The sequence below is a fragment of the Falco rusticolus genome, chromosome 6 (assembly GCF_015220075.1).
Source record: "Falco rusticolus isolate bFalRus1 chromosome 6, bFalRus1.pri, whole genome shotgun sequence".
Classification (NCBI taxonomy): domain Eukaryota; kingdom Metazoa; phylum Chordata; class Aves; order Falconiformes; family Falconidae; genus Falco; species Falco rusticolus.
Window position 1 is genome coordinate 68,801,133 of NC_051192.1, and position 15,269 is coordinate 68,816,401.

The following is a 15,269-nucleotide window of genomic DNA, read 5'->3' on the forward strand; positions in this document are numbered from 1 at the left end:
AAGGTCCATTTTAAGTTGTGATCAACAGTATGTGTGTAACTATATGCACATGTATATTTTATAGGAATGTCCATGTTCACTTTTATTGTATTTTTTCAGATATGTTCCAGAACCTTGTTATACCGGTTAAAACATTCAACAGTATAATAAAATTGTGTATTTTAGAATAAAACGAGCATTCACTTTTCCATGGAGTGCTTGTTGGAGTCTGTGGAATCATTTGTCACTGCCTTAAGAAAATCATATGGCTCCATCGATATGTGTGTAGTGGAAACTTGCTCCAGTTCAGAGTCTGCTCTGTGGCTGTGTATGAAATTGTTCTTCTCGTGCCGTAATTGGCAAATAAGTTCTTGGAGAAGGTGGAAGGGAAGGAATTGCCACTTTTTCCTGGTGTGTGCTCTTGGCTGACAGCTGCATTTCAAACCAGAAGAGAGACCCTGTGGTTTGAGGACAGGTTATCCTGCCTGTTCTCAGCTATTCCCACTGGACTGAAGGTTTGTTTTATGTGTCACTTGAAGTGACAAGAATTTGCATCCTCATTCTGCTCCTTAATGTACTATAATGATCATTACATTATTTAGCTGTGGTTCTTGTTAAAAATGTGTATTACAACTTCTCTATGGCCATTTACTAAAGCAATGAGCAGCCCTCAACAAACACAGAACATAATGTAATGCTGTAAAAAGGAGAGAGAAATGTTGGCTGCTGAAGTGGATTTGTTTTCAGGCTACCAAAGGTCACCATAACCAATGCAGATAAAACTGTGTGAAATTTCACAAATACCTTCTACTGATTTTGTGCATTATTTTATTATGTGACTGATGATTAGATGTACTAGCAAAATGCTAGTGGAGAATGAATTATATTTCCATCATATTCCTATATGCCAATATAAGCAAAATTCTTTAGAATAGAATAGAGTATTTCAGTTAGAAGGGACCTACAGTGACCATCTAGTCCAACTGCCTGACCACTTCGGGGCTGACCAAAAGCTAGAGCTGTTATTAATGGTTGAAATGCCTCTTAAACACTGTTATTCCCATTCAAATTTTAGGGATTTCCTAATTTGTTTTTTTTTTGTTGTTGGTTTTGTTTCTGTTTTGCTTTTAGACCCAGATGAAGTAATTTACGATGATGTGCCAAGAGAAAATTCAGACTCTGAACCAGGTTTGAGGTCTTTGTAATACAGTCCATGTTAAAAGCAATGTATTATGGAATTATGTGCATGTATACTGGATGGATATATTTATTAAGTACCTAAAATATATGTAAATGGAATTAATATTGTGTCAATAATCAGTAGGTCTAACAAAGTTCAGATTTAAACTAACTCTTGGAAGACTTGCATCTACTTGTCACGACTCTGAGGGCTGTAGGTGTTTGATACTGAAGTTGTTAATGATTCAAGAAAATACTTAAGCTCTCTTGTGTGAAAACCGCATTTATCTTTAAAGCTATAACATTTTCATTTCTTGTCTGTAGTGGTGTTCAAGTGAGGTGTTTTACAAATTATTACTGAGATTTATGTATTTTTTTAAATTTGTAAGTGTTATGTTACTTTCATGACTTGAAAGTGTTTCCTACTGGAAGGTCCCTCAGTGGACTGTGTTGCTCTGGGCAGGGACATCTTTGCACTGTCACTGCTCATTTAGAACACGTACACCAAGGCCAGGAGGCTGAGCTGGGGAGGGGTATGGGATGTGGAGCAAAGCTCTACTGAGCATCTCAATCAGAATTTACAGCTTAACCCTGAAGATGTTACTTAAAATTTTGACTTTCCATTTGTCCCCAAAGACATTGTAAGGTTCTGAGAAAATAGGTAGTGAGGGAAACTTCATCTTTGTGTGTTCATGGTCTTGAAGTTTATTAATTGTATATTTTGTCAGGAAGATACAACTATTCCAAAAAAGTCACAGTAAGAGTTCAGTCTACATTAGCACATGGACAAGATACATTCACCAAATCACTGGGTAAATTCTGCCCCCATAGTGGCATTGCAGAAGTTTGACTTTTATATAAGTCTTATTTTGATTTAATATGATGGTTCTCTTAAATCATTCATTGTGCTAGATTACTACTAAATTGTCTTCTTCAGTAAGTGTATTTTAAGAGCAGTCTTGATGTGCATGGAAGTTTAAAAAAAATTCTTAAAATTTGCTTATTCCTAGTTAGAGGAGATTCCTCAAGGATTTAATTACTGTTCATATTAAAATATTATTGGTCAAAATGTAGTATTTCAATCACAGAATCTAGGGTTTAGATGGATGTGTAAAATATGTCAGCTTTTCAAGTACAATTTTTCTCGATTTAAATAAACTTCAATCTTAAAATTAAAAGCACAACTTTCGTTTAGTGAATATAATATCAGACAGTTTTAAATACTGCATTATAACCTCTGACAATAGGGATCCCTGGCAGAAGTGTCCATACTTCTCTACTTGTAGTAGACAAACGATGCTTCATGTAGAGTGGATGCCCGTTTCCTGATACGGAGTTGGCACTAAGAATTTTCCATTCTGTTCTGAGTGTGTTTGTTGTACTTGACATCTGTGCTAACAAAAAGACCCGTGTCTTTAACAGGTTATATTTTGGTCAGCCTTTGCAAAATAGCATTCTATATCTTGAAAAAGTTAATAGTTCATGCTCTTAGACTAGATTATGTGTAAGGTAACCTGCAGATATGCGAGAGTGCTAGTGACTGGTAGAGTTGCAAGAACGATGAGTCATAAAATATCATAGTGGCTGCTTTGGTCTGATCTTGTCGATCAATGAAATATTGGATTTAATTCACATTTTAAAATGTGTGTATAAAAGTCTATATAGTTCTGTTATAGTACACCCTGAACAAGTTTTTTAGTGTTTAAACAAACAAATTTCAGTGTAGCTTTTTAATTTTTGTTTAATTCTTGCAGAGGAAATGATTTATGATGATGTTGAAAATGGTGATGATGGTGGAAACAGCTCGCTGGAGTATGGGTGGAGTTCAAGTGAGTTTGAAAGCTATGAAGAACAGAGTGATTCTGAGGGTAAAAATGGAATTCCCAGCTCCTTTTTGCGAGGCAACCACAAGAGACATGTATGTATCCCACAGCGCTGCTCAGCCATTGATGTTATTCTGATTTCCAGCACTTGCCTTTTTCACCTGTATTTCCCTTCTCAATCCAGTTTCAAATGCCAACAGCATCTTTTTAAAGGAGACATGAATCAGTGTGGGAGTGACAGTCTGCAGCGAAATGTAACAGGGAAAAGAAAAGATGAAACTATTAAACAGAAGCTCCTTAGAAAAAGGAAAAAAACCTGAAATTGGATAAAAGTGAGATTAAAAATGAGATTATTTTTGCTTGTGTGCAGTTCCTCACCTTTTCTTCTTTTGCAGCTGCTGGATAGTGTAAGTGATAAATGAGTGTGGAAAATAATGTGAAGCACAAATAGGGGTAAGCCTGACAGGACTTGAAGTTTTGGGATGCTTTAGGTGCTCAAAAGTCACAAAATTTTCACCAGTGTTCCCTACCTTTCTGTCTCAGATCTGTATTACTTTGACTATTAGAAGGTGACTGAGCTTAAGACCCCCCCCACCACCACCCACCCCACCCCCCAGAGTGAAAGCTTTTTGTGATCAAAGAGAAGCCCGTACATTTATTAAGAAGAGAGGTGGCATGATTAAAGTGATCCATCTGTGACATGCCTCTAGTGTAGTATCTTTGGCCGCATCTGTGCTGCAGGAGGGAGGAAGACACTGATGGCATGGGTGCCTGTCCGTGCTGCATCTGTCTGATTGCAGATCGGGAGGAGCCCCAGACTCCCATGCTCTTGCTGCTTTGCCTTCTCTCCTTCTGCCCTCGTGCCTCTTCTGTGAGAGGGAAGTCTTGCCTGGGACCTGGGCAGCCTCCCACTGCCAGTTCCCTGCTCTGAGTGCTTTGGAGGATGGGGGTGCAGGGCACAGTGGGGGACAGGGAGGGCTGGGCTCAGTGCCCAGAGCACTGCAAAATCCTCATGACTGGTGTGTCCTGGCTAGGGATAGATGCCCAAAAGCCACCTCACAGCTGCGTTCTGTTGGCTGCTCCAGCACCCCATGGCTGGAGAATGTAGGGGTAGTGGCCAGGGTGTTCTTCCATGGGACCCTTACTTTCATTTTGCAGGTTTCTTACCCTGATAGGAATAAAAGCCTCACTGTGTTTCCCTCCAGTATACATTATTTGCTCTCCCCCCACATCCGCCCTTTGGAAACTGGGAAGCGAGCAATTAATTGCAAGACTTGAGCGTACCCAAATCAGCACTTTGTAAGCTGAGTGCTTATCCTCTGGTTTTGTCCTGGCTAGAACAAGTTTAAGCTATTGCAGCTGTTTATTTCTTGAGGGTGTTTTTTTGGTTGGGTGGTTTTTTTCTCTTTTTTTTTAAAATAACTTTGGAAGAGACTCGGAGATGACGTTGCATGTGAGTCTTAACATGGTTGCTGGGTTTTGTGTTTTTGGGTTTGGTTTTTTTTTTCTTTTTTAATATCTTTTCCTCTTTTCTGTAGCTTCAGATTTGGCTGTAGTCATAGGAATCCATTTACACATGTGCACAAAACAAGGTTTCCATTTTTAAGTGCTTATAAGTATACTTTGATCTGTCACAGGAAATTGTTGGCAGTGGGTTCAGAGGGATGGTGCCAGGATCAGGCACAAAGTGTCTGAGCAAGAGACCGAGGAGTGGTGGGACAAGAGCGGTGTGCTCTGGGGCACTGCCCTGAAGCTGGCTTTTCCAGGCTTGTGACAAAAGGTTTTGAGGACTGCCTTATGAGCATGGGGGTGAGGAGCCCAGGGACACATTATCTGGTGAATGGAGAGGCTGCTGCACCTGGATGGGTTACTGGGAGGTGGAAAAGTTGGGGAACTAGAGAAGGTGTTTGGCAGAGAACGAGGAAAGACAGAAACTTTAGGATTGCTGAAATAAAAAACCCAACCAAACAAAAACCCCATACCCTAACCAAACAATACAAAAAAATCCCAACCCTCCCTGCACTGGCGCTCCAACACATGCAGAAACCACTCAACTTTATACCTTTTTCTGTCCCCACTCCTTGCACTAATTCTCCCTTCTCAGGTCTTGTGGTGGATGCTATAATAACATATATAGCCTTTCAGAGACTGTGAGGGACTTGCTTGGCTTATTATTTTTAGTGCGCATAGAAAAGCATGGGAAGGTTTGAGGTGGGTTTTTTAATTTTAAGTGCTGGTATGACTTTCCACGAAGTCACTTTTTCATTATGACTCTTGATTATTATTATTATTGTTTGTTTAAGATTGAAGGGGTTTGTGGTATTAAATATTTCTAGTCTATGAACCAGATGCTGTTCTTAATTATACTGTTGTAATGCCAGAAACATCATGTTGGAAGTAATCACATCCTGACCCAGCCTAGTGGAGCTAAATCCTGGACCTGTCCCTTTGTTTTTAACTCAGTAGGCCTTCTCTTTTCTGATGCTTTTATCTCTTGCCAAATAACTGTTGACATCCAGCTAAGGGGTTTTGCATTGGACTTCTATTGTAGGGTGCACCAAACATTTTCTTCTTCTTTTTTTTTTTTTTTTTTTTTCTGGTTACATTTAAACTGTTTCATCTGGCTTGCTCAAAATGTTTAACAAATGTTCATTAGTATCCCAAAGCATTTCTCTGCGATAGTTTCCTTACCTTGCAAATGGATATATTTATGTACAAGATGGTTATGCCCATAGCCATACAATAAGGCTATGACAGATGCACGTGGAAATTACAAGACACTGCATCCTCCCCTGTTAGTGTCTCCTTACCTGACTTGCTGCCACTGTCAGTCTCCATCTTTTCAGGTGCCAGTAACCTCCACAGGTTCTTCAGAATTTCAGAATTCTTCCGATTCTCTGTTTTGAAGGATAGTCAGAAAGACACTCACTAGGGTTTGTGCTGCAATGAATGATGCTTGCGGTTAAAGCTGATGCATTGTTTCCATATGGTTTATAAGAGATATGCACAATGTAGTTAATACACAGTTAGCTTAGCCTAAGCAGCTTTGCCCCTCTCTTTACGTAGTTGCTGGTGTAGCAGAAAGTCACCTAGCTGAATTTCAGAAAGTTCAGCGATGCACAGGAGTGATGGTCTAGTTGTCGGGTTGGAGCTTCCTTAAATGATAATTTTCCTTCAGTTGTCTGTGTATCAGTAGGCAGATGGGGCAGCATGCATGATATACGTGAGTACTTTAGCATGAAGTCTGCACTACAGGCTTTTTGAAAAGATTATGTCTTTTTATACACTGTAGCTTTCTCATGACCTAACGCGTTTAAAGGAGCATTATGAAAAAAAGATGAAAGATTTGATGGCAAACACTGTGGGAGCAGTAGAGATTCAGCAACTAAAGCAAAAACATGAGCTGAAGGTAGTGTAGTTGATTTTTGTAACTAGCTACATTTAAATATTGCTTTTCCAACACAGACAATGTTGTCTTTTTCTTTGAAAAATAACTTGAAAAAGCAGACAATAATTTGTATGAAATGAATTCTAAATGTGCTGGATTATTACTGTGCAGTTTGTCTTAAAATTACTTTGTCAAAAACCTTTCTCATGCTTATTTTTAATGGTAATCATTTCAGAAGATGAGACAGGGCATTGTTCTTCACTGCTGACTGGTGCCCTTACCCAGAGTGTGAGCCAGGCATCTGGCCCCGGCACCTGTTTGAGACCCAGGCGAGCTCCACAGGGCTAGCCTGACCCTGGCTCTCCAGTCACACAGCATCAAACTGCGGGACTCAGAATCTCCCTGCTCTCCATTCTGAATGGAGCCAGTATGAAAAGGCTGGGGGTTTGCTAAAAGCTTTGGCTCACACCAAGAAATTGCCTGATTGCAGCAAGACAGCTTTGTTTGTGTTCTGATGTCACTGATGATGTCAGCACAGCTCTGACTGTAGGTGGGGAATTTTTGCCATGGTGATGTTTTGGGAAAGGAAAAGTACAGAGCAGTTTTTAATAAACATTTCCTAGCAAAACAACACTTCATTTTTATTTTTTTGCATGCATTTCTTTTTGCTGTAGTAGTGTACTGTAAGATTATGCAATTCTTAATTCAATCCACTTATTTCTTCAATTAATGAAATTATTGTAATATTTTCTGAAAAACAGTGTTTATTTAACAATATAGTTAATATAGAACTGATTCTAGGGGATTTCCTTAGGTCAGAAATACTGTGGCAAAATTAGTGGGACATTGGAAGATGGGCAAGAACCCTGACTATCAATGACCTGTTTGTAGTATTTGTTATATAATGTAAAGCTGAGCATCTGACACTACTTTGAGATCAGATATTTGATGCAGAAGGGTTCTTAAGCATTTTGCTATTTAGGTTTGCATATGATATTGTCATGAAGTAAGTCCTTTTCTCCAGGCCTGATTTTTATCAAGAAAGAGTACAGGTGCTCGCATCTGAGCTTTGATGGATCTGTGTACTTACTATATATTCCCTTGACTTTGGGCTATATTTATAGCCTAAACTACTTGACAGTGTTCTTTTTAAAGATATTTTTATCAAAAGCATTCTGTATGGTATGGTCAAATATGTACCTATTATGCACTGAACATGTAGACTGTATTATTTATTTTACAGATGCAAAAGCTTATGAGAGCTGCTAGAGAAGGTACCAAAGATGGACTCGAAAAGACAAAAGCAGCTGTGAAAAAGGGTCGTTCTTTCATTAGAACAAAATCTTTTATTTCTCAAGGTATGTGCCAGTTCTACTGTGTGTATTACTCTGTCTCATTGTTTCTGAGACAGGAAGTGAATGGACTAGCGGGTTTTTGTACTGGGAACTGAGTACTGAATGCATTAAATCAGCTTTATATCTATAAAGTATGATATACTACTCAGTTCAGATGACAGTATGGTCAATGGATCCTGAGTAGTTTTAGGTTTGGGGGAAGAACCTGAGTGACTTGAGAAGCCTGAGGACCACAGAGGAAGGTCCACTTAACAACAACAAATCCCACCAAACAGTGTCATAGATCCTATCTAGTATTTGCTATATGGAAGTATGGAAATTATTTTAAGTTACTAGGTCTGTCCAGTTCCCTCCGTTGAGTAACTCCTGCATGTCAGGAAAGTCTGCTGTTATGACATGGTTCTCAGTGGAGTGAAAGTTGACTATTCAAAAAATTTGTGGTGGCCAAGGGATAACAAACGCTTTCTGTACTTCAGAGTGGAAGTAGGGGAAGAAACTTCTGCTTTATTACACTTTGTGGATTTTTGTTGAAAGCTGAGATTGAATTGGGGAAAAAAAGTGGTGTAAAATCAAAAACCTAAAAGTATTAGTGTTCTTTCTTTAGTTAAGAACACATGCCAACCCTGTGTCATGAGCCTCACCAGCAGCAGTCCACAGTTAATTTTTGCAAGAGGCAGGGAGCAGTAACTGAATACAAACTCATTTCTTCTTCAGGATAAGTCTGAAAGATAGTATGTCTGCTCAAGTTTCTGCCCTACTAGTTGAATGGTTTTAACATCAGAGCTTATAAAACTACAGTTTTAGGAAGCTAAAACCACAAGAATGGAGCGAGACATTTTTAGTGAGTAAGCTAACATAAAGCTGCACCCTATCTCTAATGTCCAGGACACATCCTACATCCCTGTCATGGCCCCCAGCTGCTTCTGAATTTACCTAATAAATACCTAAGAAAATAGAAAGCTACTTGCACAGTGTTGCAGTGAACCTGGCATTCCTCCTTCCATTTCTAGAGGTTAGGTAGGAGACACAGCATATCTGTGGACAGTTTAATCCTTTAGCTACTTACCAAATCAGCAGGGAGCTAGTGACAAATTTGTCGAATAAAGTAATTAATTCCTCCCAGCCAACAGATCTGCTTCTTTTACTTCCCTTTTTCTTCTAAGACACAGTTTCTCATACTGTTATCTCTCCTTTGCTCACGTCTCCTTGTTTGGCCGGCTGCATACTGCCACCTATCACTACACTTTGGTGGTGCTTTTTGCAGAAAATTGGTGCCTAGGGAGCAATGCAGAATCCCATACTCTCATTTGTGATGAAAGTCAACATTTCGGTACATTTCACAACTTACTTAGTTCGCTTATGGAAGAGTATATGGATTTTTTCAGGCTGGATCGTATTATGGGTATGTTTAATTTCTTCCCAAAGGTCATTTATTTTGAAACTGCTGGCCCTGGAGCTGCAGTGTTTTAACCCTAGTTGTCATGTCCTGCACTCTGGGCAGCCCTGTTCTCCTGGCTGCAGAGAGGCATTAGAGATCAAGCACGAGATGCATAAGTTATCTCCTGCTGTGTGGATTTGGGGATTTTGAGGTATGTTTGAGAGATGTTCTGTATTGGAGCGCCTATTGGTGGTGGTATGTGTGATTTCACAGGTGATAACAGAAGTGCTGGGAAATTTCTTTTGTTTGGTAAGTGAAAATAAGACTGCTGTGTAATTACTGTGCTTGGATGATAGGATCTTTGTGGGTTTTTTGGGGGTTTTTTTTCTTTCTTTCAAGCTACATGTTGTAAAAGTTGACATTTTGGTTATTCAATTATTTGTAGATCATAGATCATCATGTCTGGAAGAGGAGGAGCTAAATTTATTTATTGATGTGGACTGTATGCACACAGAAGCAATTATGACTCCTATGCCTGAAGGATTATCACAGCAGCAGGTAGTAGGCTTTTGGAAATATGGTCTTGTGCCTCTTTTTCCTCCCTTTCTGCTCTACATCAATGGCTTGCAGGTGCCTTGCTTTTCAAACATATTGGTGGTTAACATAAATTAAGTGGACATCGAATTCAGAACTGAATAAGTAGTTTTTTGAAAATTGATATATGCATATAGTTGCATCAGTCCCGATTTCAGCCAGAGATGCCAAAGGCTGGTTTGCATTATAATATTACCTTTAAAATTATATTGTTTCACTACCTGAATGCTTACACTAAATGTGATTGTTCTGAGTGAAAAGAAGAGTTTAAGCATTTTTAGTGAGTCAGAAGATATTGCTCCAGGTGCTCCGGGATTTCTATTTTAAATGTAGAGAATATCCTGTATGCTGTCTGAATCTTAAGGTCTCTCCTGATTAAAAAAAACCCAAACAACAAACACAACCAAAAAGCCAGCAAAACCCCAGCTTGTCCCCAATAAAGTCAAGTCTATAGAAGAGTATATTTTGCTGTTCTGCACCTCAAACTCTGTAGTCACTGTGGAAACCGTGTCAAAAATCACTGAAATCATAATAAGTTAGAAATTTTTGGCTGAAATTAAATCCTGTGAAATCATGTTGCTGTATTGTTATGACAAGTAGTAACCATATGAGAATTTTTAGCTTCTTACTGTGTCAAGTCATGAGCTGGACAATACCTTCAGAAAATGAACAAAAAACAAAACAAAACAAAGGGGAGTTGAGGAGAGTGGATTAAGTGTTTTGGTTTGCTTGGTGAGGTTTATTTTTCTGATGTGTTTAGCACAGGGAAGTGCTAATCTTGTAACAATGCAACTACCAAACCATGTTATGTTACTGTAAGATCTTATGATAATGTAAGATCTCAGCATCAGTCTGTGTTTTCTTTCTTTCCAAATAGGAGTTTGAGAGTTTCACTGGGGGTTTTTGGGCAGCAAAAGGAAGGCTGTGAAAACATATGGGTCTGCTGCTTGATGGGGCAGGGACCTAGTGACAAAGGGCACTGAAAAGACTGAGGTATTCAGTGCCACCTTTGCTTCAGCTTTTACTGGTGAGGTTTGTCCTCAGGCCTCTGAAGCCCCTGAGCCTAGAGGCAGGTCCTGCTGGAGTGAAGCATTACCTAACAGTTAAGGGGTACTGAGGGCCAGCTGGACATATAGGTATCCCTGGGACCAGATGGGGTGGATTTAAGGGTGCTGAGTGTAGGGACTTTTTGTGTTGTTAAAGATCACAGTGATCAGAAGACTGGAAAAAAGTAAATGTCATACTGTCACCCGCAAGAAGGAGGATCCAGGCTGGCCTCATCTTGGTCCCTGCAAAGGTGATGGAGCAAATGCTCCTGGGAGCTATTTCTGGGTTTAGGACTGGAGTGTGATTGGCAACAGTCCGCAATAGATTGACCGGTGTCCTTTTGTGCCTGACCAGCTTGAGTCCCTTTGAGATGACTGGTTTGTGGACAGAGAAGAACTGAGGATGTCATTTACCATTACTTTAGCCAGGCTTTCAGCAGCCTCCCAAAGTACCCTTGTAGCCATATAGGCGAGATATAATTTGTATGGGTGGACTAGAAGTGGGTAGAAAACAGGCGAGGGCACCGTGCTCAGAAGGTGGTAGTCCATGGTGCAAAGTCCAGCAGGTGGCTCATGTTAGTGGCTTCCCTCAGGAGGGGATACAAGGCCCATGGCGTTTAATGCCTTTACTAACAATCTGGATACCAGCTGTGATACCAAGTTGGAGGGGTGCAGCAGGCCATGTGTGGGAGGATGGGGCTGCTTGGTCAGCGTGGCTTTGGTGGGGTGAGGTTGATGGAAAATCTTGAATATCTCAACCGAGGCCAACACGAGTCCTGGCTCTGGGGTGGAGTAACCCTGTGCCACGGCACAGACTGGGGGCCAGCAGCCTGCACAGCAGCCTTGGGCATCCCAGCTGGGGAGGGTGAGGGCTCCAGAAGGCCCTTCGAAGCCGGGCTGCTGTACCATCAAGCTGACTTCATGACTGTGCGTGTTTTAGACAGCAGGTGGCACGGTAGCTTTTGTTTAAAAGCTGGTGCCTGGTAAACGCGATGTCCCGGGTGGGGTCTCAGTCAAGATAGCTTTTGCTTCTGAATTCTTAACGAGATCGTTGTATGCTACTGTTACTAGCGAAAACAGGAATATGAATGTAAGACTTGCACGAGAGCCTCTTGTAAGTTGTGCGTATCTATTGTAATAACCTGTAGGCACTATTAAGTATATATTTGTGTATTCTAGAGCCTGAACAAAACATTTTCTACAGACATTTATTCTTTTCAGAAGAATGAACTGTGACTAAAAGTAGAGTTAATGTCCTTTACATCAGAGCAGCTGATATATTGTACCAAATAAGACACTGCTAAATCCACTCTAAACACAAATTAGAGACAACTAATTCTACCATGTATATCCTTAAGCAAGGCCTCAGATAATTTTGAAGTCTTCCTTTGAAATTCCAGTACTTGAAAGAAAATCCTCAGATAACCTGCACCTAATTTAATAATGCAAAATACAAGTGTGGAGAGTTAAAGACAGCCGTGGCAGAGGAGGCAGGAGGCTCTAGGGATCAGGAGCAGAGAGAAGCAAGTCTGAAAAGTGAGTTTCATGGTCATTTAGAATAGCTTAAAATAGCAAAAGAAGCAGTTTTGCCTTCCCAAGTAGCTGTGGCAAGTGGTTTGATCCTGCCCTTATGCTATCATCTCCCTCACAGTCACACTTTTGAAAGCCCTGGGATAAGATGGATTAGGAAATGGATTTGGATGAAAACAAATCCTTAAAACCAGCAAAACATCTAATCAATAACAGTAAGAAGTTCAAATCTTAAGCCAGACAGATTCCTCAGTCCTTTCTCTCATGTCACCTACACATGCACACAAAGTACATTTCAGCTGAATTACAGAAGCAAGAGGTGGAGAAGGAGGTGTGATAAATAACCTGAAGTTCGTAAACACGAAAATACGGTAGCATTTCCTGAAGCTCTTACAACTCTCTCAATAGGTCTAAATATAGATTAGGTGGGGTTTTCACTTAGGCATGGTAAGGCTCAAAAAAGAATGTTGACTTAGTTAGGTACTTTCTTAGTGGTACAGTTTATGGCCTTACCTTAAAAAGGCAATTAAAGTTTTCTTGTTTGTCCTTCAGGTTGCTCTGAATAAATTTATAAAATATATTAAAATATAGAAAATGAATCTTGAAAGCTGATTTTGAAAACTGGTTACCTGATTTGTTGCAGTAATTCACCAAACTAGCCAACATCTTTTTATACCTATTATTATTCATATTAATGCCTAAATATATACATCTAAAATGAAAAGGTTAGTTTCAAAAGTAAAGCTTGGAAATGCAAGTCAGCAGTGATTATTGATACAGCTACAATAACTGTTGTGATCTTTAAAACATGAAAAGTAATAGTAAATTACTTTTGAAAAGGTATGGTATTATTTTATTGCAGTTCCAACATTGAAATTGCTTTGTGTTTCTTGTGTTTTATTAACATGAGAATTTTATCATCAGCATTCCCAGCTATGATGAACGTGTTAACCTGATTAGAGCTTTAGACAAAACTTTGTTTCTTCAACAGGTTGTGAGAAGGTATATTTTGGGCTCTGTAGTTGACAGTGAGAAGAATTATGTGGATGCTCTCAAAAGAATCCTGGAGGTACCCTAATATCTTTTGTATTTTGTTATTTTGAAATTTGAAAAATAATCGAATTTTTAAAGAATCTGTAGTATGACTGACATAGATTTTGCTACAGAAGCTACATTTCTGCTTCATGTCAAATGTTTAGAGATTTTGTGTGTATATATTGTTACATACATTGTTCTTTTTCTGTTTGTAGAAGATGCTTTTTTGTTTGTTTGTTTAAATCTATTTATGCTTTTTTTTTCCCCACAGCAATATGAGAAGCCCCTTTCAGATATGGAGCCAAAATTATTGAGCGAAAGAAAACTTAAAATGGTCTTTTATCGTATTAAGGAAATTCTTCAGTGCCATTCAATGTTTCAGATTGCGCTGGCGAGCCGTGTATCTGAGTGGGACTCTGTTGAAATGATTGGTGATGTCTTTGTTGCTTCAGTAAGCAAATGCATCTAAACAGATAATCTGTTTCCATTTTAGGCTTGTTATTCCATTTCCATATCTTTCTGTCTAACTTGGCCGCTTTATTCCCATATTCTCCAATGCCTGTGGCAACTGTCAGAGTGCATATGTACCATCTTGGTAAGGAAACTGACACCAACACATCTTTGGACTGGTTGGCAGATATGAAAGGATTGTGGGCAAAATTTTCAGGCTTTGATCAAGTTTTCAGACATCTAAATAAACAGTTCCTTTTTCTGAGAAGATAGAAATTCACAAACCCACCAAAATTAAGGAGAGACTGAGGCTCAGTGTCTCTCAAAAGGCAGGTAGTCGTTATGTCTGCTGGGAGTAGAAGAAAACACAGTAGGTGATGTCCTGAATTCCTGGGTTTTAACTGAGCCTAGTGCACAGGCAAAGAGTATTTGTAAAACACTATACCACCCTTAGTGGAATTCACCCAGCAAAGGACTGAACTAGCCACTGCTTTAAATTGGAGAAAACAAGAAGTGACCTTGGTTGATAGAAAGGCATAGTTCCCACCACAAATGTGTGGATGGAAAAGGCTGCCTACCTGCTGCTTTTAGTGCTTTTTTCTGTTGCCACCCAGCTGCTAGAAATCACCACCTTTTCAGGCCTGCTGTAAGAGCGCTGGGACCTGTGTCTCTGAGTACTTTGACCCCATTTCAGTCAAAATGGAATGGTTACTAAAGATTTGCTGTTTAAAGCAAACCTGTCTTGTTTTGATTGAAGTTAGTTATGTAGTGTTAATGAGACCAGCTCTGCAGAAGAGAGGGATAAAATTACTAAGAGGGCAACTGTCTTACCCTTCACATAGCTGTTTGCAGACCACACAATCTGTGTTCTTGGTAAACCCCTACCAGCTGAAGATGGGGCATGAATGCCCTTGGACTTTGCTGGTTCAGCAAATCTGGAAGATAGGCAGCAATGAGGTGAAAGAAGGTTCTGGTGAGGTGGGTGTCAGCCTCTTTTCCGAAGTAACAAGCAATAGGATGAAAGAAATGGCCTCAAGTTGTACCAGGGGAGGTTTAGATTTGATATTTGGGAATAATTTTTTCACTTAAAAGGGGGTCAAGCATTGGAACAGGCTGCACAGGGAAGCGGTGGAGTCACCATCCTGGAAGTATTTAAAAAAAATATAGATGTGGCACTTAGGGACATGGTTTAGTGGTGGGCTTGATGGTGTTGGGTTAATAGCTTTACTCTGTGATCTTAAAGATCTGTTCCAGCCTAAATGATTCTATGATCCTATGGTGAGGGGATCCCAGTACCTGCTTTGAATCTCAGTGGATGCCCTTCGATTGCCCATAGTCGTCAGGGCTTTACCCTAGTGTTGTGGCCAAGATAAATCGATTTCTCTAAATTTACATTTTGTAATTCACAGCCATTACATCTTTAGGTTTCCAACCTGTCTTTTACAGAAAGATTATTTTGGACATCACCAGGATTTCTGTAGATTCAGCACTAGGCCAAGCCAAAGCCCTTGG

At 39.8% G+C, this 15,269-nt stretch overlaps 1 protein-coding gene across 4 annotated transcripts in view; it reads left to right on the forward strand.

Annotated features, from left to right (window-relative positions):
• The window catches only part of ARHGEF10 (Rho guanine nucleotide exchange factor 10), a 117,080-nt gene that overhangs the window by 33,979 nt on the left and 67,832 nt on the right, over positions 1–15,269 (forward strand). For 3 of the 4 annotated variants that reach the window (XM_037392141.1, XM_037392140.1, XM_037392142.1), the window contains exons 7-13: positions 1,111–1,167; positions 2,913–3,076; positions 6,274–6,390; positions 7,613–7,727; positions 9,548–9,660; positions 13,264–13,341; positions 13,579–13,758. In XM_037392141.1, the coding sequence (XP_037248038.1) occupies positions 1,111–1,167; positions 2,913–3,076; positions 6,274–6,390; positions 7,613–7,727; positions 9,548–9,660; positions 13,264–13,341; positions 13,579–13,758 (824 nt within the window). The remainder of the gene's footprint in view (positions 1–1,110; positions 1,168–2,912; positions 3,077–6,273; positions 6,391–7,612; positions 7,728–9,547; positions 9,661–13,263; positions 13,342–13,578; positions 13,759–15,269) is intronic. The other variant, XM_037392143.1, reaches the window with a different exon arrangement.